This window comes from Osmerus eperlanus, chromosome 5 (genome assembly GCF_963692335.1).
Source record: "Osmerus eperlanus chromosome 5, fOsmEpe2.1, whole genome shotgun sequence".
In the NCBI taxonomy this organism is placed as follows: domain Eukaryota; kingdom Metazoa; phylum Chordata; class Actinopteri; order Osmeriformes; family Osmeridae; genus Osmerus; species Osmerus eperlanus.
In genome coordinates, this window is record NC_085022.1 from 22,505,419 (window position 1) to 22,533,410 (window position 27,992).

General features: G+C 50.1%; 2 protein-coding genes across 5 annotated transcripts in view; one reads left to right on the plus strand and one right to left on the minus strand.

Annotated features, from left to right (window-relative positions):
* tigara (TP53 induced glycolysis regulatory phosphatase a) overlaps window positions 1-27,992 on the minus strand; it is a 60,497-nt gene that overhangs the window by 13,476 nt on the left and 19,029 nt on the right. The window lies entirely within an intron of this gene.
* LOC134021672 (solute carrier family 45 member 3) overlaps window positions 537-27,992 on the plus strand; it is a 31,884-nt gene continuing 4,428 nt past the window's right edge. Inside the window, exons 1-5 of one of the 4 annotated variants that reach the window (XM_062462734.1) lie at window positions 572-678; window positions 1,742-1,881; window positions 23,319-23,659; window positions 26,517-26,755; window positions 26,932-27,559. In XM_062462734.1, coding sequence (XP_062318718.1) covers window positions 23,512-23,659; window positions 26,517-26,755; window positions 26,932-27,559 — 1,015 coding nt within the window. In that variant the 5' untranslated portion in view covers window positions 572-678; window positions 1,742-1,881; window positions 23,319-23,511. Of the gene's footprint in view, window positions 685-1,741; window positions 1,882-17,911; window positions 18,003-23,318; window positions 23,660-26,516; window positions 26,756-26,931; window positions 27,560-27,992 lie in introns of those variants that run through there. The other 3 variants (XM_062462733.1, XM_062462735.1, XM_062462737.1) reach the window with 3 other exon arrangements.

A 27,992-nucleotide genomic window follows, 5' to 3' on the forward strand; every position in this document is an offset into this window, starting at 1 on the left:
AGAAATGTTTCAGGCTTATAATTGACTACTGATTTTAATTACAGGCTCAGTTTTAATGATGGTGTTATTATAACTGGAGTGGCTTATTTTGTCTTATAGAATTGCTCTAATGCGTTTATATGTAGGGTATCTTTTATATACAAAGGAAATAAAACAATTAGTTTTAGTCCTTTTTAATAGTAGGCCTACAAGCTGTGTTTCCATAACAACAGAAAATGCCTACAATAATAGGGTATTCCATCAAGTTTCTTTTTAATTGTATTTATTTTCTAAATTTTCAAACATTGACATGTAAGCACAACCAAATCAAAGAATGGTGAAATAAACAACTTTTTTTTCTTAATACACCTTTAATACTGTGCGTGCTTTCTAAGTGGTAACCTAGCTTAAGTAATATGATACAGTACTACTGTGAAACAAGTTAATTGTGGAAAATGTGAAACATGGGCTCTGCTCAAGCCCAGCCCCCTTAAAGAAAGTATTGAAGTCCGTGCATTCCTCAGGAGAACAGTCGCTTCCATCCATCCTCCAGAGATTTTATTCCTATTGCCCGATCTCTATAGAGCCTTCACGTCACAGTCTCCCAGCTTAGTCCGTCCTACAAGTACAGAACGACGGTTCACAGGGAAAAGTGGACAAGTTGCTGCATGGATTTACGGTAGTCGCGTAGCCTACAAGGTAAACGTATGTCTTTACTACCTAAGAATTGGATCTGAAACTCGAACCGGTCACGTTCTGAGAGATTTATAGTTACCGTCAGCGATCCGGTGATGAAGACAGCTAAGTAGAAATGTATCAGCCTAGTTGAATTTATTCATGGTAGCGTGTTGAACTTCCTTTCTATTACAATGCGCCAGCTGCATGAATTTGCTTTCCATTTACCTTATATCGAAATAAACTATTATTTCGTTCATTTTATTTCACCCGAATATCACGTCTTTGCGATGTACGCAGGCAAAAAACGACCATGTGACTACGACAGCGATTACGGTGTAACCTGAGATTATCAAAGTTTCAAACAGCATTTTGAGTAATAGCCTACCGCTCTCTCTTATTGATTCCAAACCAAATGTCGTGGTGTCACCGGATACTAGTGCAGATGGTTTATTAATCTTAGCCGTTAGCATTTGGCGCTGTTGGCGAGACCCCTGCTGTTTTGACACATGGGTGTGGGGGAGGAGGCGCAATACAAAAGTGTTTACAGACTTAATTTTAAGGTCTGTAAACACTTAAATTGAAGCAGACAACCTTTAGACTATTGATTACTAGTTGTTTTAAGTATTGCATGAGACAGGGGAAACATGAGATACATGTGCGTAAAACGATTTAAAAAACATTACATAGCCTACTGTAAAATATGAATTTTACTCTATTAAATGAACAGGATTGGATTAACAGTCAGATCCACCTGTTGGTGTCCATAGTTTCATCCCTGCTATTCACGTGTTATTCTGGCCGGATCTACCTCAGTATACTGTGTACTACCACAGTGATGTCTGGATAATTAAAAGGTCTGAATTCTCTCTCACTCCCTCTCTCTCTCTCGCTGTCTCGCTCTCTGTCTCTTAGCCCCCTGGCTAGAGAACAAAATAACACAAAGCTGCTACATATAGCCTACTTTTTCCATTTTACTCTACCATATAGGCTGAGTTGTAATATGACGTAGTAGCCCACTGTGTTCTGTTAAAAGTCCTTAACATGTGTGGGGTTGGTAAATGTTTTATTTTTTACTTTTAACCAGGAAGTGAATGGTCAAAACTACATTACTGAAAAAGGATCAAAAGGTTAAAGAGCTCCAGTTCCTGACAGAGGAGTGTTTCTTGTTACCACGACCACGACTGCCTGCACACAAAGGCCTCTTTCCAACTAAAGGCCAGTCAAGTGTGTTATTCATTCACCTCAGAAAAATAGTCTCCCTTTCTCTCTCCCTCTCTCTTCCCCTCATGATCTTTCGCTCTCTTTCTTTCTCTCCTAGTTTCTCTCAGACCTTCTGCCATCACGCTCTTTTTTCTCTCACACATTTCTCTCTCTTCTCTTTTTTTCTTCACCGGGTACATTAGTTCAGTAAAGTGTCAACCTAATTTATTATCATAACTTCCCCTCATTACAAAGCAGTTATGCGGCAATAACACAAATTGCCTTACCTTATAACCAACTCTGTTGTAGCAACATGCATTTAACAGTGCCCAGAGGGTCTATGTACTTCATCTGCACCTTACAATTAGCTGACAGTGACAGTATGGAACCTGTAGCTAGTAGAGGGTCCTGTGGCTATTAAAGGGGCCTGTGGCTAGTAGAGGGTCCTGTGGCTAGTAGAGGGGCCTGTTGCTAGTAGAGGGTCCTGTGGCTAGTAGAGGGTCCTGTGGCTAGTAGAGGGGCCTGTGGCTAGTAGAGGGTCCTGTGGCTAGTAGAGGGTCCTGTTGCTAGTAGAGGGTCCTGTGGCTAGTAGAGGGGCCTGTGGCTAGTATAGGGGCCTGTTGCTAGTAGAGGGGCCTGTGGCTAGTAGAGGGTCCTGTGGCTAGTAAAGGGGCATGTGGCTAGTAAAGGGGCCTGTGGCTAGTAGAGGGTCCTGTGGCTAGTAAAGGGGCCTGTGGCTAGTAGAGGGTCCTGTGGCTAGTGGAGGGTCCTGTGGCTAGTAGAGGGGCCTGTTGCTAGTAGAGGGTCCTGTGGCTAGTAAAGGGGCCTGTTGCTAGTAGAGGGGCCTGTTGCTAGTAGAGGGGCCTGTGGCTAGTAAAGGGGCCTGTTGCTAGTAGAGGGTCCTGTGGCTAGTAGAGGGTCTTGTGGCTAGTAGAGGGGCCTGTGGCTAGTAAAGGGGCCTGTTGCTAGTAGAGGGGCCTGTTGCTAGTAGAGGGTCCTGTGGCTAGTAGAGGGTCCTGTGGCTAGTAGAGGGGCCTGTGGCTAGTAGAGGGGCCTGTTGCTAGTAGAGGGGCCTGTGGCTAGTAAAGGGGCCTGTTGCTAGTAGAGGGGCCTGTTGCTAGTAGAGCGTCCTGTGGCTAGTAGAGGGTCCTGTGGCTAGTAGAGGGTCCTGTGGCTAGTAAAGGGGCCTGTGGCTAGTAAAGGGGCCTGTGGCTAGTAGAGGGTCCTGTGGCTAGTAGAGGGTCCTGTGGCTAGTAGAGGGGCCTGTTGCTAGTAGAGGGTCCTGTGGCTAGTAGAGGGTCCTGTGGCTAGTAAAGGGTCCTGTGGCTAGTAGAGGGTCCTGTGGCTAGTAGAGGGGCCTGTTGATAGTAGAGTTGCCTGTTGCTAGTAGAGAGGCCTGTTGCTAGTAGAGGGTCCTGTGGCTAGTAGATGGGCCTGTTGCTAGTAGAGGGGCCTGTGGCTAGTAGAGGGTCCTGTGGCTAGTAGAGGGGCCTGTGGCTAGTAGAGGGGCCTGTGGCTAGTAAAGGGTCCTGTGGCTAGTAGAGGGTCCTGTGGCTAGTAAAGGGGCCTGTGGCTAGTAAAGGGGCCTGTGGCTAGTAGAGGGTCCTGTGGCTAGTAAAGGGGCCTGTGGCTAGTAGAGGGTCCTGTGGCTAGTAGAGGGTCCTGTGGCTAGTAGAGGGGCCTGTTGCTAGTAGAGGGTCCTGTGGCTAGTAGAGGGTCCTGTGGCTAGTAGAGGGTCCTGTGGCTAGTAGAGGGGCCTGTTGCTAGTAGAGGGGCCTGTTGCTAGTAGAGGGTCCTGTGGCTAGTAGAGGGGCCTGTTGCTAGTAGAGGGTCCTGTGGCTAGTAGAGGGGCCTGTTGCTAGTAGAGTGGCCTGTTGCTAGTAGAGGGGCCTGTTGCTAGTAGAGGGTCCTGTGGCTAGTAGATGGCCTTGTTGCTAGTAGAGGGGCCTGTGGCTAGTAGAGGGGCCTGTGGCTAGTAGAGGGGCCTGTGGCTAGTAAAGGGTCCTGTGGCTAGTAGAGGGTCCTGTGGCTAGTAAAGGGGCCTGTGGCTAGTAAAGGGGCCTGTGGCTAGTAGAGGGTCCTGTGGCTAGTAAAGGGGCCTGTGGCTAGTAGAGGGGCCTGTTGCTAGTAGAGGGGCCTGTGGCTAGTAAAGGGTCCTGTGGCTAGTAGAGGGGCCTGTGGCTAGTAGAGGGTCCTGTGGCTAGTAAAGGGGCCTGTTGGTCCAACCCAGCTCCCCCCGCTAGAGCAGCCAGCTGGCTGCTTTCTGCTGCTCTGTAACCACATAATCAGGAGGATAGTCACACAGAACATCGAGCACGACTATCTAGACATACTCAAGACCCCCTCAGCGCAAACTGCACACAGGCTAATCTACTTCCTGCTGGGCTGTCGACCTTGCTGAGGACTATGAAGAATCACTTTTTTCATGAGTTGACTCTCAGACAGACACACACACATACTCTCTCTCTCACACACACACACAAACAGATACTCTCACACACACAAGTTCAAAAGTATGTCAGTCAGTGTGGATTTTGGGACCATTCTCTTTTAAGCTCCTCGTCCTCTTCAAAGCATTGTGTGTCATGCATGCTGGTGTCATATGGGTTCATGCAACAATCGGAGGAATGCAATCTTCACACAATGCTCGTCTCACAGTGGAGAACTAGACATGCCACTTAGTTATTTAGTTAGTTAGTTTATTACCATGTGAACTGTGAATGTGAACAGAGAAATGACATTCTCTCACAGCACCTCCATCTCCTTGACATCTCCCTTGATGGTAAAGTTGCATGTAAAGTCTTGCAGGGGTGAGAGACATCTAAAATTAAATTCTGTGCTTTTTCAGAGACCGCTGCTTGTAGCTAGATTGTAGGGCAGGAGTTCAGAGTGTTTTGTAGGGAGCTGTATTCACCACTACTCAGTTTTTGGAGCCCTTCAGTCTGCAGCACAGCACCTCCATGCTGTAATTCACCCAGCTAGGATACTTTCAAACCGGTAGAAGTTTGTGAGGACAGGAGTAAAAATCTTTCATCTTCTCAAGGAAGAATATGCGTCGATGGGCTTTCTTCAGTATTTTGACAGGGCCGTAGAGGTTCAGACCACACACGGCAGTGTGGGACAGCTTTATGACTATTCCCCAAATAAAAAATGTGGGGTTAGTTTCCCTCAGTCACTACCAGGAGAATGTTTTTAAATCATAGACTAATTTGGTTTTTATTACTATATATGACATATTATTTGAACAGAAGAGACTTGCATACATTGCCAGAAGGTATTTTCTGTACTTCTCCTTAGATTTTTTATTAAGTTGGTAATATTCACAATTACCTCCGGTTTCCCAAAATCAGATTCACCAGATGTATTCACAGAATCCCCGCAGTCCTTTTTTTTTTTGTCTCTGCGTGAGCTCGTACTAAGCTGAAGTTCATTCTCCAAAATGTGTATGGTGTATTCATACAGCTGTCTATGGGCCAAAACACACACACATCATTAGCGCTTTCATACTACTGAGCTGAATGTGTCCCTCTAGCAGTTGACCTAATCATTATAAAAACAGTGAGATAATTTGTTACGGCAGGGACAGAGAAACTGTAATGGGGAAGGCTGATGGGAAAATGATTTTTTAGTTTTTCCTTTGAGTGTTTTGGCATAGAGGAAAACAATCCTGAAACCGCCCCCACGTGCACACACCCAACGACCAGAGCACTGAGAACACCTGCTCTGCGCCAGGGAACCGTTGGGTTACGAAACGTACATTACTGGATCAGTTTAACTCAGAGAGACAGGCAGGAAGTTGGACCCCTATAGCCTTGGAGAAAGTGGGAGAGCTGGAGAGACCACATCTCCCAAATAATTTCCCAGCACTCCCCTGGCCCTCAAGGTTAAAGTGCAAACTGCTTCCCTGTAATGGTGTTCTCCCACTAGCACCAGGCAAGGGGGCTTAGCTGGGGGGAAGCGCTAATGGGCCAGACGGGAGGGTTGTGTGGTTGAATGTGTGAGGGGGGGGGGGGGGGGGCTCTGACGCCGCGTGCTTTGTCTGGGCTTCCTCGGTCCTTCTTGGAAACATGGTACAACAACCCACCAACAAACGTGTTATTGTCGCGTGTTTGTTTGGACAATTGGAGATTACCTTGTAATTGTGATCATTTTAAGTGGCATCTTTCAAAATATCTCAGTTTTTGTTTTGTGATGTGGCAGAGTAATCGTGTTTCATATTTCTTGTACAGCCGAGGCTTCCATCTCTGTCACCCTTACGCCATCAACAAACCCCGTCTGGACTTCGTCAAGCCAGAATAGATCTCGGACGTGCCAGAATGTGTGGGAACGTTGGCAGTCGTTCAGTGCTGCAGTGGCTAACCTTGCAGTGGCTCCACCAGTAGCTATCCGTCTTGATTTGTGTTCCCAATTATTTTTACTGCTTTCAAAGGCTAATGCATCCGTCCATCGTCCAAATCTAACATCCTTCATCTTGTTTTAAAAATCGTATTGATTAAAAAAAGACATTGTGTGCATGCTGTTGGCCTATCGCAGTGGTTTAGCGGCACTGTTGCTAAAGATAAACTTGGTTTTCTTGAAGGAACATTTGAATTTGTCCTTGTGTTTGTTTCAACCTTGTGGTGTGAAGGAAAAAAGCAGAAACTCACATATGGCACAAAGGTCTATTTAGTACTGGCGTTTTAGATGTTGTTGTTAGTGTTATTTTTGTACCTGTTATTGTGCCTTAACTTTTAGGTTAGTATTATTATTATGATTAGGAATAATCCAAACAGCTCACACTGAACTTAGAAAGCAGCAGATGGAGAAAAAAAAAACTCATTATAAATGTGTCTTAGCACTGTATGAAAATAATTCATATTCAAACCAGCGTGAGTCACTCAGTTCTAAAGCGGTGGCATCTTCCTGGGTGAGAAGAGGACAGGGAGAGAGGGAGGTGAACAACAGGACTGTCAGTTCTCCGAGGCCTCAGCCCCACACCCCCTCCCTCAGACTCATTCAATTAAGGGGACTTTATACAGTCCTGCCCACTTGTTTAAAGTGTTTTGCCAGAAGGCTGGCGTTGGGATACAAGCTAGCCCCCGGGTTCAGCTCTCAAAAACGGAGGGGAGGGAGGGAGGGAGGGAGGGGAGTAAAAGGAGATACCAGAGCAGAAAGGAAAGAGAGAGAGGGGGAGACAAAGAGATAAATAAAGAGAGAGAAAGAGAGAGAAAGAGTGGGTGGCAGGCTGAATCAGACCAGGTTTCTGCTAATGCACCATCGATGAGAAGCCTTAGCTGCGACGCTTCTTCAGTCTAATTGTATTTAAAGCACATTTGATTTGTGCCAAACTGAACGGTTCTTATACTGTGCCACTGAATACATTAAATTGGTTCTTGTAAATCAGAGATGGAACTAACTGAGCTAGTTCAGGTTCCTTGCCTTGACAGACTTCAACAGAGGTGTCAAAACCAAAAGGTACCAAACATGTGCAGCCAGGCAGGGGTGAGGCTGTCTGTCAGTATCAGATTGCACTATTGCACTATGTTGACCACTCATGCTGCTCATTCTTATTCTTATTTTTATATATATTTTATTTTATATTTAAATTGTTTTATTCTTAGATTGTTTAGTTCTTAGGAATAGTTAAACTTCTGTACCTTTACTTAATTTAAGATTCGAATATGTTTAGTATTTGCACCTCCCTGCCGCAGTGAATTCCGTGTTTGTATAACATACATGGCAAATAAACCGAATTCAGATTCTGATTGGAAATACGTACTCTGTGAGCAAAGTCAGATGAACTTTAACAAGTATAAACTGAGAAGCAAACAAGCTGACTCTCCTAAGGTAAGAGAAAGATTCAATGAAGATCTCCATTGAAAACATGTTTAGTCTTGGACGAGGCTTGATCCAGGTCTGGGAAACTGGGTCGAAGTCATTGAAAGTATTATGGATCATGGGCCCTACACCTGCGCTAACACAGACTTGTTCTCAGACATTTCCCTATGGCTACAAGGACTTGGCCAGATGTCGTACACACAATAAACAGAGAAACCTAAGAAACATAGCAGAGAGAGAGAGAGAGAAGGCTCTTGGTGAATGAATGTTGCTCGCCCCTTCTCTGTGGTTGTGCACTGAGGAGAGCCCACACTGAGGCACGAGTGAAAGGTTTACGAAAAAAAGTTGTGATTTACCGCTTGGAAGTTTTGTCTTTGTGTGAGAAACATGGAGAAGTCTGGTTTGACACACCACATATTCCCTTTCAAGTCTCCGGCTGAAAGGGAGGCTGGTCGGGTGTTTGAGAGTAGTGGGAGAACTTTGATATCTGAGAAGAGCAGCTATATGGGCCCTGACAGGATCAAGTCGGTGACTCATGTCAATATGTGTGACTGCTTTGATGCCGGTTTCAGACAGGAGTATTGTTTAGCTCAGATTGCTTCAAACGGGAGGCTTGTGGGCTGAGCCGAGATAGGACGCTAAATGTGTTATTATCAGAGTCAAACTCTTGTGTTCGTCCTAGCCCATTTGAGTAAATGTGTTATTTGTTATGTGTCTCTGAAAATGAGAATATGTGAGAAGAGATTGAAGCCCTGGAAGGAAGTCTGGGTTCCAGTCAGGCTACTAATCACACATGACTACTGCTGATTACTTTAGAGGACTCCTTTGTTTGTTCAAACTGCCATTTCTCTTTTGCCTTGTTTTCCCTGCTTTCACAGTGGAATGCTTCGGACTGAGATTGTTTGGGGAGGAATGTCCTAAAGTTGTCTTGTTTTGATTTTGCTTAAACATTAGTGTGTGTGCCTGCATCTCAGTGTGTGTGTGTGTGCCTGCATCTCAGTGTGTGTGTGTGTGCCTGCATCTCAGTGTGTGTGTGTGTGCGTGCATCTCAGTGTGTGTGTGCGTGCATCTCAGTGTGTGTGTGCCTGCATCTCAGTGTGTGTGTGTGTGTACTTTGTAGGTAGTGAGGTTACCCTTTCACCCTCCCCCATCATCTGGTTTGACGAGGGTGTTAATCACACTGGCCCTGAGGCTGGCCAGGGCCCTAACAACAGCTGGAGGAGAGGGGGGGGCGGGGGGGGTTGACCTGCCATCCACCCAGAGTCCCAGCTATGAGCTGTCTCTGTCTGTTTGCTTCTCTCTCGCTCTCTTACTCTCTCTTGCTCGTCCACCGTTTTCTCATAACACATAAATTCAAGCCCTAGCCTAGACTTCTATAATACATCTAAAAGACTAAGAGTCCTAGAAAAGTTCATGCGCTCTATGTCTGTGGCCGCGGCCATCTGCGTCCTCAAGCCCATCCCAGCAGCAGACTGCTGTCTTCAGGGGTTCTGCTCCATGTTCATGTCTGTCCTGGGCCCTGAGTGCTGTCTTCAGGGGTTCTGCTCCATGTTCATGTCTGTCCCGGGCCCTGAGTGCTGTCTTCAGGGGCTCTGCTCCATGTTCATGTCTGTCCCGGGCCCTGAGTGCTGTCTTCAGGGGCTCTGCTCCATGTTCATGTCTGTCCTGGGCCCTGAGTGCTGTCTTCAGGGGTTCTGCTCCATGTTCATGTCTGTCCTGGGCCCTGAGTGCTGTCTTCAGGGGTTCTGCTCCATGTTCATGTCTGTCACGGGCCCTGAGTGCTGTCTTCAGGGGTTCTGCTCCATGTTCATGTCTGTCCTGGGCCCTGAGTGCTGTCTTCAGGGGTTCTGCTCCATGTTCATGTCTGTCACGGGCCCTGAGTGCTGTCTTCAGGGGTTCTGCTCCATGTTCATGTCTGTCCCGGGCCCTGAGTGCTGTCTTCAGGGGTTCTGCTCCATGTTCATGTCTGTCCCGGGCCCTGAGTGCTGTCTTCAGGGGTTCTGCTCCATGTTCATGTCTGTCCTGGGCCCTGAGTGCTGTCTTCAGGGGTTCTGCTCCATGTTCATGTCTGTCCCGGGCCCTGAGTGCTGTCTTCAGGGGCTCTGCTCCATGTTCATGTCTGTCCCGGGCCCTGAGTGCTGTCTTCAGGGGTTCTGCTCCATGTTCATGTCTGTCCTGGGCCCTGAGTGCTGTCTTCAGGGGTTCTGCTCCATGTTCATGTCTGTCCTGGGCCCTGAGTGCTGTCTTCAGGGGTTCTGCTCCATGTTCATGTCTGTCACGGGCCCTGAGTGCTGTCTTCAGGGGTTCTGCTCCATGTTCATGTCTGTCCCGGGCCCTGAGTGCTGTCTTCAGGGGTTCTGCTCCATGTTCATGTCTGTCCCGGGCCCTGAGTGCTGTCTTCAGGGGTTCTGCTCCATGTTCATGTCTGTCCTGGGCCCTGAGTGCTGTCTTCAGGGGTTCTGCTCCATGTTCATGTCTGTCCCGGGCCCTGAGTGCTGTCTTCAGGGGCTCTGCTCCATGTTCATGTCTGTCCCGGGCCCTGAGTGCTGTCTTCAGGGGTTCTGCTCCATGTTCATGTCTGTCCTGGGCCCTGAGTGCTGTCTTCAGGGGTTCTGCTCCATGTTCATGTCTGTCCTGGGCCCTGAGTGCTGTCTTCAGGGGTTCTGCTCCATGTTCATGTCTGTCACGGGCCCTGAGTGCTGTCTTCAGGGGTTCTGCTCCATGTTCATGTCTGTCCCGGGCCCTGAGTGCTGTCTTCAGGGGTTCTGCTCCATGTTCATGTCTGTCCCGGGCCCTGAGTGCTGTCTTCAGGGGTTCTGCTCCATGTTCATGTCTGTCCTGGGCCCTGAGTGCTGTCTTCAGGGGTTCTGCTCCATGTTCATGTCTGTCCCGGGCCCTGAGTGCTGTCTTCAGGGGCTCTGCTCCATGTTCATGTCTGTCCCGGGCCCTGAGTGCTGTCTTCAGGGGTTCTGCTCCATGTTCATGTCTGTCCTGGGCCCTGAGTGCTGTCTTCAGGGGTTCTGCTCCATGTTCATGTCTGTCCTGGGCCCTGAGTGCTGTCTTCAGGGGTTCTGCTCCATGTTCATGTCTGTCCCGGGCCCTGAGTGCTGTCTTCAGGGGCTCTGCTCCATGTTCATGTCTGTCCCGGGCCCTGAGTGCTGTCTTCAGGGGTTCTGCTCCATGTTCATGTCTGTCCTGGGCCCTGAGTGCTGTCTTCAGGGGTTCTGCTCCATGTTCATGTCTGTCACGGGCCCTGAGTGCTGTCTTCAGGGGTTCTGCTCCATGTTCATGTCTGTCCCGGGCCCTGAGTGCTGTCTTCAGGGGTTCTGCTCCATGTTCATGTCTGTCCCGGGCCCTGAGTGCTGTCTTCAGGGGTTCTGCTCCATGTTCATGTCTGTCCTGGGCCCTGAGTGCTGTCTTCAGGGGTTCTGCTCCATGTTCATGTCTGTCCCGGGCCCTGAGTGCTGTCTTCAGGGGCTCTGCTCCATGTTCATGTCTGTCCCGGGCCCTGAGTGCTGTCTTCAGGGGTTCTGCTCCATGTTCATGTCTGTCCTGGGCCCTGAGTGCTGTCTTCAGGGGTTCTGCTCCATGTTCATGTCTGTCACGGGCCCTGAGTGCTGTCTTCAGGGGTTCTGCTCCATGTTCATGTCTGTCCCGGGCCCTGAGTGCTGTCTTCAGGGGTTCTGCTCCATGTTCATGTCTGTCCCGGGCCCTGAGTGCTGTCTTCAGGGGTTCTGCTCCATGTTCATGTCTGTCCTGGGCCCTGAGTGCTGTCTTCAGGGGTTCTGCTCCATGTTCATGTCTGTCCCGGGCCCTGAGTGCTGTCTTCAGGGGCTCTGCTCCATGTTCATGTCTGTCCCGGGCCCTGAGTGCTGTCTTCAGGGGTTCTGCTCCATGTTCATGTCTGTCCTGGGCCCTGAGTGCTGTCTTCAGGGGTTCTGCTCCATGTTCATGTCTGTCCTGGGCCCTGAGTGCTGTCTTCAGGGGTTCTGCTCCATGTTCATGTCTGTCCCGGGCCCTGAGTGCTGTCTTCAGGGGCTCTGCTCCATGTTCATGTCTGTCCCGGGCCCTGAGTGCTGTCTTCAGGGGTTCTGCTCCATGTTCATGTCTGTCCTGGGCCCTGAGTGCTGTCTTCAGGGGTTCTGCTCCATGTTCATGTCTGTCCTGGGCCCTGAGTGCTGTCTTCAGGGGTTCTGCTCCATGTTCATGTCTGTCCTGGGCCCTGAGTGCTGTCTTCAGGGGTTCTGCTCCATGTTCATGTCTGTCCTGGGCCCTGAGTGCTGTCTTCAGGGGTTCTGCTCCATGTTCATGTCTGTCCCGGGCCCTGAGTGCTGTCTTCAGGGGCTCTGCTCCATGTTCATGTCTGTCCCGGGCCCTGAGTGCTGTCTTCAGGGGTTCTGCTCCATGTTCATGTCTGTCCTGGGCCCTGAGTGCTGTCTTCAGGGGTTCTGCTCCATGTTCATGTCTGTCCCGGGCCCTGAGTGCTGTCTTCAGGGGTTCTGCTCCATGTTCATGTCTGTCCCGGGCCCTGAGTGCTGTCTTCAGGGGTTCTGCTCCATGTTCATGTCTGTCCCGGGCCCTGAGTGCTGTCTTCAGGGGTTCTGCTCCATGTTCATGTCTGTCCTGGGCCCTGAGTGCTGTCTTCAGGGGTTCTGCTCCATGTTCATGTCTGTCCTGGGCCCTGAGTGCTGTCTTCAGGGGTTCTGCTCCATGTTCATGTCTGTCCTGGGCCCTGAGTGCTGTCTTCAGGGGTTCTGCTCCATGTTCATGTCCGTCCTGGGCCCTGAGTGCTGTCTTCAGGGGTTCTGCTCCATGTTCATGTCTGTCCTGGGCCCTGAGTGCTGTCTTCAGGGGTTCTGCTCCATGTTCATGTCTGTCCTGGGCCCTGAGTGCTGTCTTCAGGGGTTCTGCTCCATGTTCATGTCTGTCCTGGGCCCTGAGTGCTGTCTTCAGGGGTTCTGCTCCATGTTCATGTCTGTCCTGGGCCCTGAGTGCTGTCTTCAGGGGTTCTGCTCCATGTTCATGTCTGTCCTGGGCCCTGAGTGCTGTCTTCAGGGGTTCTGCTCCATGTTCATGTCTGTCCTGGGCCCTGAGTGCTGTCTTCAGGGGTTCTGCTCCATGTTCATGTCTGTCCTGGGCCCTGAGTGCTGTCTTCAGGGGTTCTGCTCCATGTTCATGTCCGTCCTGGGCCCTGAGTGCTGTCTTCAGGGGTTCTGCTCCATGTTCATGTCTGTCCTGGGCCCTGAGTGCTGTCTTCAGGGGTTCTGCTCCATGTTCATGTCTGTCCTGGGCCCTGAGTGCTGTCTTCAGGGGTTCTGCTCCATGTTCATGTCTGTCCTGGGCCCTGAGTGCTGTCTTCAGGGGTTCTGCTCCATGTTCATGTCTGTCACGGGCCCTGAGTGCTGTCTTCAGGGGTTCTGCTCCATGTTCATGTCTGTCCCGGGCCCTGAGTGCTGTCTTCAGGGGTTCTGCTCCATGTTCATGTCTGTCCCGGGCCCTGAGTGCTGTCTTCAGGGGTTCTGCTCCATGTTCATGTCTGTCCTGGGCCCTGAGTGCTGTCTTCAGGGGTTCTGCTCCATGTTCATGTCTGTCCCGGGCCCTGAGTGCTGTCTTCAGGGGCTCTGCTCCATGTTCATGTCTGTCCCGGGCCCTGAGTGCTGTCTTCAGGGGTTCTGCTCCATGTTCATGTCTGTCCTGGGCCCTGAGTGCTGTCTTCAGGGGTTCTGCTCCATGTTCATGTCTGTCCTGGGCCCTGAGTGCTGTCTTCAGGGGTTCTGCTCCATGTTCATGTCTGTCCCGGGCCCTGAGTGCTGTCTTCAGGGGCTCTGCTCCATGTTCATGTCTGTCCCGGGCCCTGAGTGCTGTCTTCAGGGGTTCTGCTCCATGTTCATGTCTGTCCTGGGCCCTGAGTGCTGTCTTCAGGGGTTCTGCTCCATGTTCATGTCTGTCCTGGGCCCTGAGTGCTGTCTTCAGGGGTTCTGCTCCATGTTCATGTCTGTCCTGGGCCCTGAGTGCTGTCTTCAGGGGTTCTGCTCCATGTTCATGTCTGTCCTGGGCCCTGAGTGCTGTCTTCAGGGGTTCTGCTCCATGTTCATGTCTGTCCCGGGCCCTGAGTGCTGTCTTCAGGGGCTCTGCTCCATGTTCATGTCTGTCCCGGGCCCTGAGTGCTGTCTTCAGGGGTTCTGCTCCATGTTCATGTCTGTCCTGGGCCCTGAGTGCTGTCTTCAGGGGTTCTGCTCCATGTTCATGTCTGTCCCGGGCCCTGAGTGCTGTCTTCAGGGGTTCTGCTCCATGTTCATGTCTGTCCCGGGCCCTGAGTGCTGTCTTCAGGGGTTCTGCTCCATGTTCATGTCTGTCCCGGGCCCTGAGTGCTGTCTTCAGGGGTTCTGCTCCATGTTCATGTCTGTCCTGGGCCCTGAGTGCTGTCTTCAGGGGTTCTGCTCCATGTTCATGTCTGTCCTGGGCCCTGAGTGCTGTCTTCAGGGGTTCTGCTCCATGTTCATGTCTGTCCTGGGCCCTGAGTGCTGTCTTCAGGGGTTCTGCTCCATGTTCATGTCCGTCCTGGGCCCTGAGTGCTGTCTTCAGGGGTTCTGCTCCATGTTCATGTCTGTCCTGGGCCCTGAGTGCTGTCTTCAGGGGTTCTGCTCCATGTTCATGTCTGTCCTGGGCCCTGAGTGCTGTCTTCAGGGGTTCTGCTCCATGTTCATGTCTGTCCTGGGCCCTGAGTGCTGTCTTCAGGGGTTCTGCTCCATGTTCATGTCTGTCCTGGGCCCTGAGTGCTGTCTTCAGGGGTTCTGCTCCATGTTCATGTCTGTCCTGGGCCCTGAGTGCTGTCTTCAGGGGTTCTGCTCCATGTTCATGTCTGTCCTGGGCCCTGAGTGCTGTCTTCAGGGGTTCTGCTCCATGTTCATGTCTGTCCTGGGCCCTGAGTGCTGTCTTCAGGGGTTCTGCTCCATGTTCATGTCCGTCCTGGGCCCTGAGTGCTGTCTTCAGGGGTTCTGCTCCATGTTCATGTCTGTCCTGGGCCCTGAGTGCTGTCTTCAGGGGTTCTGCTCCATGTTCATGTCTGTCCTGGGCCCTGAGTGCTGTCTTCAGGGGTTCTGCTCCATGTTCATGTCTGTCCTGGGCCCTGAGTGCTGTCTTCAGGGGTTCTGCTCCATGTTCATGTCTGTCCTGGGCCCTGAGTGCTGTCTTCAGGGGTTCTGCTCCATGTTCATGTCTGTCCTGGGCCCTGAGTGCTGTCTTCAGGGGTTCTGCTCCATGTTCATGTCTGTCCTGGGCCCTGAGTGCTGTCTTCAGGGGTTCTGCTCCATGTTCATGTCTGTCCTGGGCCCTGAGTGCTGTCTTCAGGGGTTCTGCTCCATGTTCATGTCCGTCCTGGGCCCTGAGTGCTGTCTTCAGGGGTTCTGCTCCATGTTCATGTCTGTCCTGGGCCCTGAGTGCTGTCTTCAGGGGTTCTGCTCCATGTTCATGTCCGTCCTGGGCCCTGAGTGCTGTCTTCAGGGGTTCTGCTCCATGTTCATGTCTGTCCCGGGCCCTGAGTGCTGTCTTCAGGGGTTCTGCTCCATGTTCATGTCTGTCCTGGGCCCTGAGTGCTGTCTTCAGGGGTTCTGCTCCATGTTCATGTCTGTCCTGGGCCCTGAGTGCTGTCTTCAGGGGTTCTGCTCCACGCTCTTTCCGCTCACTAATGATCCCTCCCGTTCTCAGAATGCTTTTCTCAGTAGCATAATTCATGTCATGAATTCATGTTCACACCAAAAAGCTGTTCCAAAACACAATCTCTGTCTTTGTCACACTTTATCTCATGTTTTGTATTCAGCTGAGAGGTTCTCTTGCCACAACAAAGCTGCAATTACTCACAGCACAGTCCTCTACTGTCAGGGTGTTCCTGGACTTTAAGCTAATGAGCATGCATAGCTATGTTTTAGCATCCAAATCACCTATTTATTCACATGTTAATGTCATAATGGGAACACACAATATGCAATTGCTTTTCCCTGGCATCCTCCTACTCTGTCATTCCAGGAATGTTCAAAGGTGGAAATAGTACTAGTATGGTAATAGTTAATTAAATAAACCTTTAATATTTGGATGAGAATACATGAACACTCCATAAAAGGAGTTGTTATGATACACGTTTTATAACACCTCTATTTAATACTTTGCTTAACTAAGGTAATGACAATTAATACAATTAATGAAAAAAGACTACTTTTGTCTGTTACATGTAGCATTTTCCTGAGAAATCATTGAAACTTTCCAGAAATCATACTGGGAATTGATCCCTCCTTGCAAACCTAGGAACACTTCCATCCTTCCTTCCTTCCATCCTTCCTTCCTTCTGTTCTCCCCCCTTCTTTCCCTCCTTTCGTCCAGCCTTCCTTCCTTAGTAGCTTTCGTCTTGTCAGTTTATTGACGTGCAGAAAGGCTGTTGTGTCTGATTATGTAAGCGGGCGTCATTTTCGTCCTGTGCTTATGAGCTGAAGGTTTGTGGGCTTGGAGCCTACAGGATAAAAAACACAGCCCTCTGATCCATCTTAAGCTAAGAATGATTGTAACTAAGCATGAACAACAGCACCAACTCAACATCTCAAATACAGTCAGTTAGTGTTGCTTGTGATTATTAATAATATGAATACATCACATTGCACATGTGTCACTACACTACAATAGCATTAACCCATTGCTAATCTTAACCCTATTTGCAAAAGAGGGCTGTGTTTCATACTGGGATGGTAAACACAGCAGGTGACACAATAACATACGACTGAGAAACTAATCCAGGGTGGAACTGGTTGTGTTCTGTTGACTTTGCATGAAACAAGTTTTATCAGCATGAAAGACAATGAGAAGAAGGAGGGTAAGTGAGTCAGTCGCTCAGTCCGTCAGGAAACAGAAGGTGAGCCGACCTTGAGGCGTTCCCTGGTCTGGGATCTGCCTGGTCTGGGAGCTGCCTGGTCTGGGATCTGCCTGGTCTGGGAGCTGCCTGGTCTGGGATCTGCCTGGTCTGGGAGCTGCCTGGTCTGGGATCTGCCTGGTCTGGGATCTGCCTGGTCTGGGATCTGCCTGGTCTGGGAGCTGCCTGGTCTGGGAGCTGCCTGGTCTGGGAGCTGCCTGGTCTGGGAGCTGCCTGGTCTGGGATCTGCCTGGTCTGGGATCTGCCTGGTCTGGGAGCTGCCTGGTCTGGGATCTGCCTGGTCTGGGAGCTGCCTGGTCTGGGATCTGCCTGGTCTGGGAGCTGCCTGGTCTGGGATCTGCCTGGTCTGGGATCTGCCTGGTCTGGGAGCTGCCTGGTCTGGGAGCTGCCTGGTCTGGGATCTGCCTGGTCTGGGATCTGCCTGGTCTGGGAGCTGCCTGGTCTGGGAGCTGCCTGGTCTGGGATCTGCCTGGTCTGGGATCTGCCTGGTCTGGGAGCTGCCTGGTCTGGGATCTGCCTGGTCTGGGAGCTGCCTGGTCTGGGATCTGCCTGGTCTGGGAGCTGCCTGGTCTGGGATCTGCCTGGTCTGGGATCTGCCTGGTCTGGGAGCTGCCTGGTCTGGGAGCTGCCTGGTCTGGGATCTGCCTGGTCTGGGATCTGCCTGGTCTGGGAGCTGCCTGGTCTGGGAGCTGCCTGGTCTGGGATCTGCCTGGTCTGGGATCTGCCTGGTCTGGGAGCTGCCTGGTCTGGGATCTGCCTGGTCTGGGAGCTGCCTGGTCTGGGATCTGCCTGGTCTGGGATCTGCCTGGTCTGGGAGCTGCCTGGTCTGGGAGCTGCCTGGTCTGGGAGCTGCCTGGTCTGGGAGCTGCCTGGTCTGGGATCTGTCCAAAGCTCATCTAACTCCAGGCAAGCCACCTCTGTGGTCGGGTGTGTTGCCAGCAGCCATGTGCTGCACTCTCTGTCATTATATTGATGTGTGAGCGAGAAAGTGAGTGTGTGTGTGTGTGTGTATGTGTGTACGTGTGTGTGTGACAAAGAGTGACTGAGTAAAACAAGGAGCATGTGTGCACATGTTACAAACTAGGTGAGCTGTCATTTCCTCATGTAGGTTAGAGAGGAAAACTGCACCCCCACCACAGCACACAGGGAGGAACACTGCACTCTCACCAGAACACACAGGGAGGGACCTGCAGCAGGAGGTGGGCCGACTCTGAGAGGAGGAGAGAGAGAGACACAGGAGGGACAGTGTTGAGACAGGCGATCAGTGACACATCTCTTCAGAAGTTCACTTTGGTGGCTGAACGGTCTCCCTGCTTTGAAATTAAAGTCTTCATGCAAATGCTCAGTGGGGGAGTTGCGTAAAGGTCAAGTGTCAACGCTAGGCAGTTCTGGGAAAGAATCTACTCTGGTAGTAAGTATGATTTTGTCTGATTGTCTCTAGTCTAATTGTAATTTTGTTCTTGAATCATCCTGCACCATCAAGACTGAATTATTTTTCATTTTTATAGACTTGACTTCTATGTGACAGTCAGGTCTAACAAAGACAGACAGGTTTACATACAGATAGACAGACTGACAGGTCTGACATACAGACAATTCTAACATACAGACGACTGACAGACTGACAGCCAGGTTGTACCTACTCATTGACGGTTAGCTGTTTTTCATAGATTAATATAGCATAGTACTGTAAGAGGCCACTACAATCTGCAGTGGACAAGGTATGACCATGTCATTTGTTTGCAGGAAATGATTAAGCTACAAGGACAGACACATGGATACTGGTTTTGTTCCAACAACTTTAGTTAGGTTCAATGTTTATTCTTCAAAATTGGGGGTATTTAGTACTTATGCACTTGAACTTGAATCTACTTTACCTCAACAATTACAGCTGGGTAAGATTTTAACTGTCATTTTACACAGGGCTTTAGCCTCTCGATTAACTTAAACCGTAAATAAACGTGATTTCAATCTCATTTTAATTAAATACATTTGGGGGAATGCTGGTTACCCAGATGAGTGATGGCGCCTCTACATAATCACCTTTCAGTGGCTGGAAAACCAAGAATCTGAGTGAGCTGAAGCCTCGCTAACTGTTCTCTGCAAAGATCCACTGTTGTTCTCTGAGTCTGTGTGGTTGTTGAGATAACAGCCCCCCTCCCAGATGTATTACTGACTCTATTCAGCGGTCTGAATGGACAGGGAGGAGCCTGGGTCCCTCACACCTCCAGCCTAATACTGCTCCCTGTGGAGGTGTGTGTGTGTGTGTGTATGAGAGTGTTTCTCAATACTTAGGTGTGATCATATCTAAATCTACTAGTTCAACTTGAAGACGTCACTTTAATTCTTCTCTTTCATGATGAGTGTTCTGAGTTATTGGCTGAATTGTATGGATGGAGAGAGAGAGAGAGAGAGCGAGAGAGAGAGAGCGAGAGAGAGAGAGAGTGGAGAGAAGCAGTTCAGCATTGGCCATGGCCAAGTGTATTAGGAGTGTGTAGGAGGGGAGATGAGGAGGGGAGATGAGGAGGGGAGATGAGGAGGAGAGATGAGGAGGGGAGATGAGGAGGGGAGATGAGGAGGAGAGATGAGGAGGAGAGATGAGGAGGGGAGATGAGGAGGGGAGATGAGGAGGGTAGGATGGGAGGCGAAAAGAAGGATCACATGATTAAAGGCAAAAGGCAGGGTCAGGGGTCAGAGTGATGGATGTTGGCGGTGGAGAGAGGTTGGGGGGGGGATTGGGGGGGAAGGCTAGAGAGGTCGGTTGAGGTCAGGACAGGACTTTCATGTGACGGGAGGAAGAACATCAAATCATGAAAAGAAAAAAAAACTTGACCTGAAAGAGCACACATATTATAAATTAACTTACTTTTCTAAGCAAAGGAAGTCAATGACAGGGTACAGATGATGACAAACTGAAAACAGAAGGAACCAGACATGCCTTGCTGTGATGCTGCTGTTATGTTGGTGTAGTGTGGTGGTGTATGGAGCATTGAAGCCTGACCTGGTTGGCACAATTTGTTTTGTCGTGGTTATTCATTTGTTTTCAATAGGCCTGGTCGAGTGTTTGTCAGTATTATTTGTATACATTCTTTATCTGTTCATGGACTGGCCTTGGTTTTCCTCCTGCCAAGCAACGTTGTCTTTGAGTCGGTCCAAGCTGCTTGCAACCTCTTCGTCTGCAGACAGAACACCACAACTACCTCATCCTGAGGTTTTGTCAGTCTAGCCCAAAACGGCACTTGTGGTTCTGATGTCATGTCAGAGCCATTTCCTCCTCTCCTCCTATCTCCTCCTCCTCTGCTCTCAGTCTGTTCTGGTTGTTGTGTGTGAGGCTTCTATAGCATTTATAAGAACCCAGTGTTAATGAAAACACCAACAGAGAAACTGCTACCTCACTAGATCAAGTTACTCACCTGGTACAATGTACTCACCCTGGTACAATGTACACACCCTGGTACAAGTTACACACCCTGGTACAAGTTACACACCCTGGTACAATGTACACAGCCTGGTACAAGTTACTCACCCTGGTACAATGTACACACCCTGGTACAATGTACACACCCTGGTACAATGTACACAGCCTGGTACAAGTTACTCACCCTGGTACAATGTACACAGCCTGGTACAAGTTACTCACCCTGGTACAATGTACACAGCCTGGTACAATGTACACAGCCTGGTACAAGTTACTCACCCTGGTACAATGTACACAGCCTGGTTGTGTTGTAGTTAAACTCCTCAAAACAGGCCGTCCTGGAGAGGCAGGGGGTGAGTGGGGAAGACTGAGTTGTCGGGCTTCCAGTGGCTACGCTAACTGTTCAGACTGAGTTGTCGGGCTTCCAGTGGCTACGCTAACTGTTCAGACTGAGTTTCCAGGCTTCCAGTGGCTACGCTAACTGTTCAGACTGAGTTTCCAGGCTTCCAGTGGCTACGCTAACTGTTCAGACTGAGTTGTCGGGCTTCCAGTGGCTACGCTAACTGTTCAGACTGAGTTGTCGGGCTTCCAGTGGCTACGCTAACTGTTCAGACTGAGTTGTCGGGCTTCCAGTGGCTACGCTAACTGTTCAGACTGAGTTGTCGGGCTTCCAGTGGCTACGCTAACTGTTGAGGAAACTTTGACTCCCACTCGCAGACAGAGCAGACTTCATTCATACTGTGGGTAAAACATAAGGATTGATCATTTCCTTTTGTTAATCACACTCTGTAGATTACATCATTATTATCTTCATTTTCAAATGTATATCTTCATATGTATATAATTATTATCCATGCATATTTACGCGTTCATATATTGCGATCGCCACTGTGATCTGTCATTTTGCTTGTCTGGTGTTACTTCTCTCTCCTCTCAGCTGACAACCCAGAATAAAACCCAGAATCCTAATGGATGCCACACAGTGGGTGGAGACAGCCCACGTTCTTTCACACCAGCAGGGTCCTCTGTCTCTCTGTGAGAACCTCAGACAGGAACTCAGCTGGGAGGGGACAGAAGGGATTCAGACCAGGGGAGTCACAGTCATGAAAAGCAGAAAAACATAACTGGCCGTGGGTGAAGATGTCAAAGTCCTCTCAGAATAGGGGTCAGCAATGAGCGGAGGGGCATAGAGGGAGATGGAGAAAGGAAGGTCTCATAGAAAAGGGATGTGTGTGTGGAGGAGGCATGGAGGGGGAGCAGCCCTGGCCTGGGCAGGTCCCCTGATGGGCTTTTCTCAGGGCAGTCGAGGCTGGTGGGAGAAGAATCTAAAGGGTTTGAAAGGCTCTCCCCCCCCTCTCTCTCTCTCCCCCCCCCCCTCTCTCTCTCTCCCCCCCCCCCTCTCTCTCTCTCTCTCTCTCTCTCTCTCTCTCTCTCTCTCTCTCTCTCTCTCTCTCTCTCTCTCTCTCTCTCTCTCTCTCTCTCTCTCTCTCTCCCCCTCTCTCTCTCTCTCCCTCCCCCCTCTCTCTCTCCCTCCCTCCTCCCTCTCTCTCTCTCTCTCTCTCTCTCCTTCCCTCTCTCTCTCTCCCTCTCTCCTTCCCTCTCTCTCTCCCTCTCTCCCTCTCCCCCCCCTCTCTCTCTCTCTCTCTCTCTCCCTCTCTCTCTCTTTTCCTTCTCCTTTCCTACCTGCTGCTCTCAGCTGATCCTGCTCACTCCCCATGAGCCTTGGGTCATGCCCACGTTGACAAGCTGTCCTGATCCGCTTTGCTTTTCACAGAAACAAGAACACACCTGAGCTAGTTGGTTTAGCGTGCCAACCTGATTCATCAACAAACATACTGTACTTATGCTAAATTATTTCGCTCTCATATTGTTAGCGATTGTTTGTCAGCTTGTTGAATTAGTGTTAATGGCATACCCGTGTCAGTCTCCACCTTACACACACAAAACGCTAGTTTGTTGAAAAAAAGGAAGGCAATACATTAACAGCGTATTTTATTTATTGTTGTGTGCCTTTCATGACTGACAGACTCTTCTGTTGGAGATGCCAAGTTCAGTCTAGCTTCCAGCAGGGAACAGATGGTCTTCATTGGAGGAGACATGTCACATGAAGTGAGATTTAGCGCCTTGTTGTTTGTGCGTCCAGGATGGTGTTCTCACATGTCTCCCTGGCTCACGATGATGACACGTCTCCCTGGCTCACGATGATGATGATGGTTATGATAATGATGCAGGATGAAGAAGACGAGGAGAGGAAAGTGGATTTAGGAAAACAACAATTCTCTCTCTCTCTTTCCCCGCTCCTCTCTGAGAGCATTCAGACCCATTTTGAGGAAACTTGAGTCTTATCAGCTGGAATACCTCTCACCAATCAAGCCCTCCCCTGTTCCCCCATCCATTAGTCTCTCTCTCTCTCCCCCCCCCCCTCTCCCCCCCCCTCTTCTCTCCCCCCCCCTCTCTCTCCTCTGCCGTGATATGTCCTGCTTCCTTAAATCTCAATATCCTTCGAATGAAAATGTAGCTCTCATGAGAATTCCTCGAGGTGATTGTGTGAGTGTTGCTGTGTGGAGAATAGAACCTGGAGCACAGTCAGGGTGTTGGAAAGGCCTGCGGTGTGAGGTACAGACAGGCCCCAAAGGATTCTGTGGGGGAAATGATCAAGGAGACCGAAGTTTAATCTGGTGTTGTGTTACACACACACGCCTCCTGTGCCCATCTGCTGGTGAAGGTCCCATACGGAAGCAGCCAGTGAGAACTGTGCAGGAATGTCTCTGTTTCTGACAGTCTACCACCCTCCTTTTGGATGGGCCTTACAAGATAACAACAACAACAGCTGCCAGAGAACAGGCCATCAGGCCAAATGGGTGTGTTTGGGTGTCACATACTGTACTTCTGGCTGGCTCATCTCTGTTGTTGTAAAAGCTGTCTTTGAATAGTTTGTTTCTAGAGAGCCTGTAGAGACAGGAAGCCTGTAGTGGTAGATAGCCAAATGAGAGAGATATCTCAAAGAGAGCAAAAGAAAGAAAAGAGTGGGAGATGACAGAGAGAGAGAGTGAATAGCTAGCTTTGAAAACATTTTTTTTTTCTTTGAAATCTTTTTTTGTACCTTTCCCAATTTCTTTATTGGAAACTTCCTTTCAAAACTTTTTTGGGGAAACTGCTACTTGGAAAAAATATTTCAACCTTTCAAAACTTTTTTTGCTCCATTTTTTGTTCCTAAAAGTGTTCCTCTTAGTCATAATGTTCCTCATGGTGTTCCTAAAAGTGTTCCACATGTGCCTCATAGTGTTCCTCTCTGCTTCTCTATTTCAGATCCATAATGCAGAGACCAGGATGGACCCTCCAGGTCATCTGAGACTGTGCCTGTGTGTCCCTGCTGTCCCCCTCAGACGGCCTCCACCTCGCTCCACCCCAGCCTCAGGATCCGCCCCAGCCTCAGCCCCTGTCCCTGCCCTCCACAGAGGCTGGGCGGAGGGCTCCAGCGAGCGGTGGAGAGCTCCTCACTATGCCTGGATGGAGGTCTCAGTGGCGTCTCGTCCTGCTGAACTCCCTGACCTGCGGCCTGGAGATCTGCGTGGCGGCTGGGATCACCTACGTGCCTCCTCTCCTGCTGGAAGCAGGGGTGGAGGAACAATACATGACTATGGTGCTAGGTGGGTCAACCCCCCTATCCCCCCTTTCTCATCTCCTCTGATCTCCTTTCCTCCTCATTGGTTACGCCTCCTTCTTCTCTGACAGAGCATTTATAAAACATGAACAGTTGGACCCTCCTCTCTTGGGGTAGAATGAGGGAGGGCCCTTCTCATTTCACACACACACACACACACATACACACACACACACACCCACACACATGCCCCCTCAGGCAGAAACCAGAGAGTTGCAGAGATTAACTCGTCTTTTCCCTGGCTGACCACTTAAGGGATTGTTAGGTGTCAACTACTCCCCAGTATATTCTACGTCAACTTGCTGTGCAATGTCTTCTCTCATTGAAAGTCTTTTTCTTATTTAGAGTATTTTTTCTAGTAAATGTTGTGTATGATTTGACTTCTAAGGTTGTAATTTGCCGATTGTGGTTAGGCTCTATGACACTATAAAGCTAATACGAAGCCAACCAATGCAGTCACAGTTAATGTATGATGCATATGAAAGCAAAACATATGGAAATGTATTCTGTGGGCTGTCATAGAACAGTGGGTATGACATGAATCATTTATCAGTTGTTGGTGACTTATAAATTCAAATTGCTGATACTCTCCAAGGAGGAAATCAGTTGTGGATTTGAGACATGTTTGGTGCTGGGCTAGTAATGTGATCGGCTGTTCTTCAGCCAGTGAGTGAGTGAGTGTGAGTGAGTGAGTGAGTGAGTGTGTGTGTGTGTGTGTGTGTGTGAGTGTGTGTGTGTGTGTGTGTGTGTGTGTGTGTGTGTGTGTGTGTGTGTGTGAGTGAGTGCGAGCGTGCGTGTATCAGGGCCGAAATCTTTCCACTCTTGTTGTATTTAAAGACATAATTGAGGCCGTCACTAAACCCAGTAGGCTAATCACCTGGTTTGGTGTCCAGGTGGCAGTCGGGTGCTAATTTGAAGGCAGTAAGAAAGGAGGAGAGAGAGACAGGCAGGGGAGAGAGAGACAGGCAGGGGAGAGAGAGACAGGCAGGGGAGAGAGAGACAGGCAGGGGAGAGAGAGACAGGCAGGGGAGAGAGAGACAGGCAGGGGAGAGAGAGACAGGCAGGGGAGAGAGAGACAGGCAGGGGAGAGAGAGACAGGCAGGGGAGAGAGAGACAGGCAGGGCAAAGAGTGTGAATATACAGAGAGCGTGGGAGCGAGCGAGAGTAAGGAGAGAACAAGAGAGAGAAGCAGGGAGCATGAACTCAAAAGGCGGGAGCAGAAAGCCTGAACATAAGAGAGCGGTGGAGAGAAGACCTCACCTCAGACGCTGAATCCTGTTACTGCAGAAAGCCTGAACATAAGAGAGCGGTGGAGAGAAGACCTCACCTCAGACGCTGAATCCTGTTACTGCAGAAAGCCTGAACATAAGAGAGCGGTGGAGAGAAGACCTCACCTCTCAGACGCTGAATCCTGTTACTGCATGACTGCAGGACCTCAGACTGGATAGTAAAGTCTAGATCAGCAATTCCCAACCTGTAGGCCGCTTTACACTACTAGACGCATTAGCTGTTAAGGCGAAAGCCAGAATTAGAATGTACATCTGACGATTGAGCAATAAAACCTCTGAAAATCTCTCTCGCTCTGGATAAGTGCGTCTGGATAAGAGCGTCTGCTAAATGACTAAATGTAAAATACATTTATACTTTAAAGCCTGTATTACAATATAAACTAACACGCGATGATAAACCACATATTATCAGCTCTAGCAACAGGAGAAAACGTGATTTCGCGCAAGCGCGCTGAAGGGGAAACAGGGATTGAATTCTCCAGAACTGTTTGCTCTGGCAATGTTTGTTTAATTTTCCTCACTGAGCAACCGTTGTTCATAGAAAAATAATGTACCATTATGTCCCTTTTTTGAGAGTGAGAACAGAAACACTCGGAGTAGCTGAGCCTTTACAGTTACAAAGTGGAGAAGTTTTAAATCGCGGTTAATAGTAAAGTCGGTTAATCGCTGCATCCCTAGTCAACAGCCGGTTTCAGATGCGGTGGCCATGCTCCTCGATACGGCCGAATGGAGTCACATGACCTCCCATCAGAGTCTTCACTGACAACTCGCCCTCTATCTCTTTCCTCCAACACTCACTCACACACACTCACTCACCATCAAGTTATTCTCTTCCTCACTCTCTTCTCCCTCTCTCTCTCTCTCTCTCTCTCTCTCTCTGATCTTGTGACCCAATTTAAAGCATGTTACCGTCCACTCCTCCCCCCCCCCTCCCCCCCTCCCTCCCTCCTCCCTCCCTCCTCCCCCCCTCCCCTCCCCCCCTCCCTCCCTCCTCCCTCCCTCCCTCCCCCCCCCCTCCCCCCAACCCCTCCAGCTCTAAACAGCTGCACATGAACCAGAGTGAAAACACATTCTTTTGTATCGTTCCCCACACAGCCGAAAGCAGCTAATCTGGAAATAGCCATGGACCTAATTCACTTTCCCCCCTCTCTCTCTCCTGGCTGATGGAGCGCTGGAGCGTTGGGTCAATCAAGATGTATACTGTGTCTTGGAGGCTTAAGGCAGCAGCACGGATGTCAAGTTTTTTCACATGCCTGCCACATGCTTTATCTAATAAACTTTAGACTCACTCCTGCCACGCCCTCTCTGATGTCACGAGAGCCCTACTCTCAGATTAAAGATGGTTGACACTGTGGATTTGAAACCCTCCTGTGAATCGAAGAGAAGACCAGTACAGAGCTCAGCAGCAGAAGGATAGAAGCACTGATACCACACCAATGTCAAATGAATACAATCAAAATATTAATATATCAATGTTACTTCTCTCTCTCTCTCTCTCTCTCTCTCTCTCTCTCTCTCTCTCTCTCTCTCTCTCTCTCTCCTCCCTGTTTCCAGGTATCGGCCCGGTGCTGGGTCTGTTATTCATACCTCTTATTGGCTCGGCCAGTGACCAGTGCAACAGCAGCTACGGTCGGCGGCGCCCCTTCATCTGGCTTCTGTCCCTGGGCGTGTTGCTAGCGCTGCTCATCATCCCCCATGCCGACTTCCTGTCCGCCCACTTCTCCTGGGGGGGCCGCCCCCTCCAGGTGGGCTTCCTCATCCTGGGAGTGGGCCTGCTGGACTTCTGCGGACAGGTGAGGAACAGCCCTCCCCCTCCCCCACACACACACACACACACCACACTAAACAAGATCATTGTTAACATTCATGCATCCTTAGAAACCATCCCATACCTATGAAATGTTCTGTATCAGAAAGAACCTTTATCACGTGCGGGAAGAGTGGTCTTGTTGACGTGTTTGGTCTCCAGGTGTGCTTCACGCCGCTGGAAGCGCTGCTGTCGGACCTGTACCGGGATGAGGAGGACTGCAGTCAGGCGTTTGCCATGTTCTCCTTCATGGTGAGCCTGGGGGGCTGTGTGGGGTACCTTCTCCCCGCCCTCGACTGGAGCCGCGGCCTGCTGTCTGTCTACCTGGGAGGCCAGGCCGACTGCCTCTTCTTCCTCCTCATCCTCATCTTCATCACCAGCGTGCTCATCACCATGAAGGTGTCGCAGGAAGAGGAAGCGGCGGTGGTTGGCAGCGGGACGACGGCGATGGCGACGACGGCGACGACGGCCATCTTGGATCCGGGGCCCCCAGACTCGGCGCGCTGCGTGCCGCGCTCCTGCTGCTACATGCTAAAGTGCAAGCTCCGCCTCCTGAAGTGGGGGCCCCTGCTGTGTCTGGTCAGGAGCTGCTGGTCTATGACGCCCGCCATCTACCGCAGCTACTGCCACGTGCCGCGTGTCATGCGGCGCCTGTGCGCCTCGCAGCTGTGCAGCTGGATGGCCGTCATGTCTTTCATGCTCTTCTACACGGACTTCGTAGGGGAGGGCTTGTACGAAGGCGTGCCCAGTGCGGTCCCAGGGACCGCAGCCAGGCAGCGCTACGACGAAGGTGGGTCCAACATTGGAGCGACACCTCTGTCTCAGTCTAGGACACGTGTCTGAGAAGGAGATAGGAAGAGACTTGTGGAGATGTATGTGTGTTCATGATCTCACACCATGTGTGTGTGCTGCTTCTGTCTTGCTTCCCTGGCTTAGGTTTCATTTATTATTAGTTGACTGTGTAGGCTGATCCTGAACAGAAAGTGTAGCCATGTTAGTTTGTATAGCTGAGGGTATTTCAGTCTGTTGGTCTCCAGCACCTGGCCAGACTGCTGTTGGTCTCTCTGTGACCCCAAGTCCAGCTGCCCCAGCTGCCCAGGATGAACACACATTCCTGGGCAGAGGTGGGAGGCAGAGGGAGGGGAGGGGTAGGGTGGAGAATGGCTCCTCTACCTTCTTTCTTCCCTTAAAAAGATAGAAAATGTATATGAACTTTGCGCTTT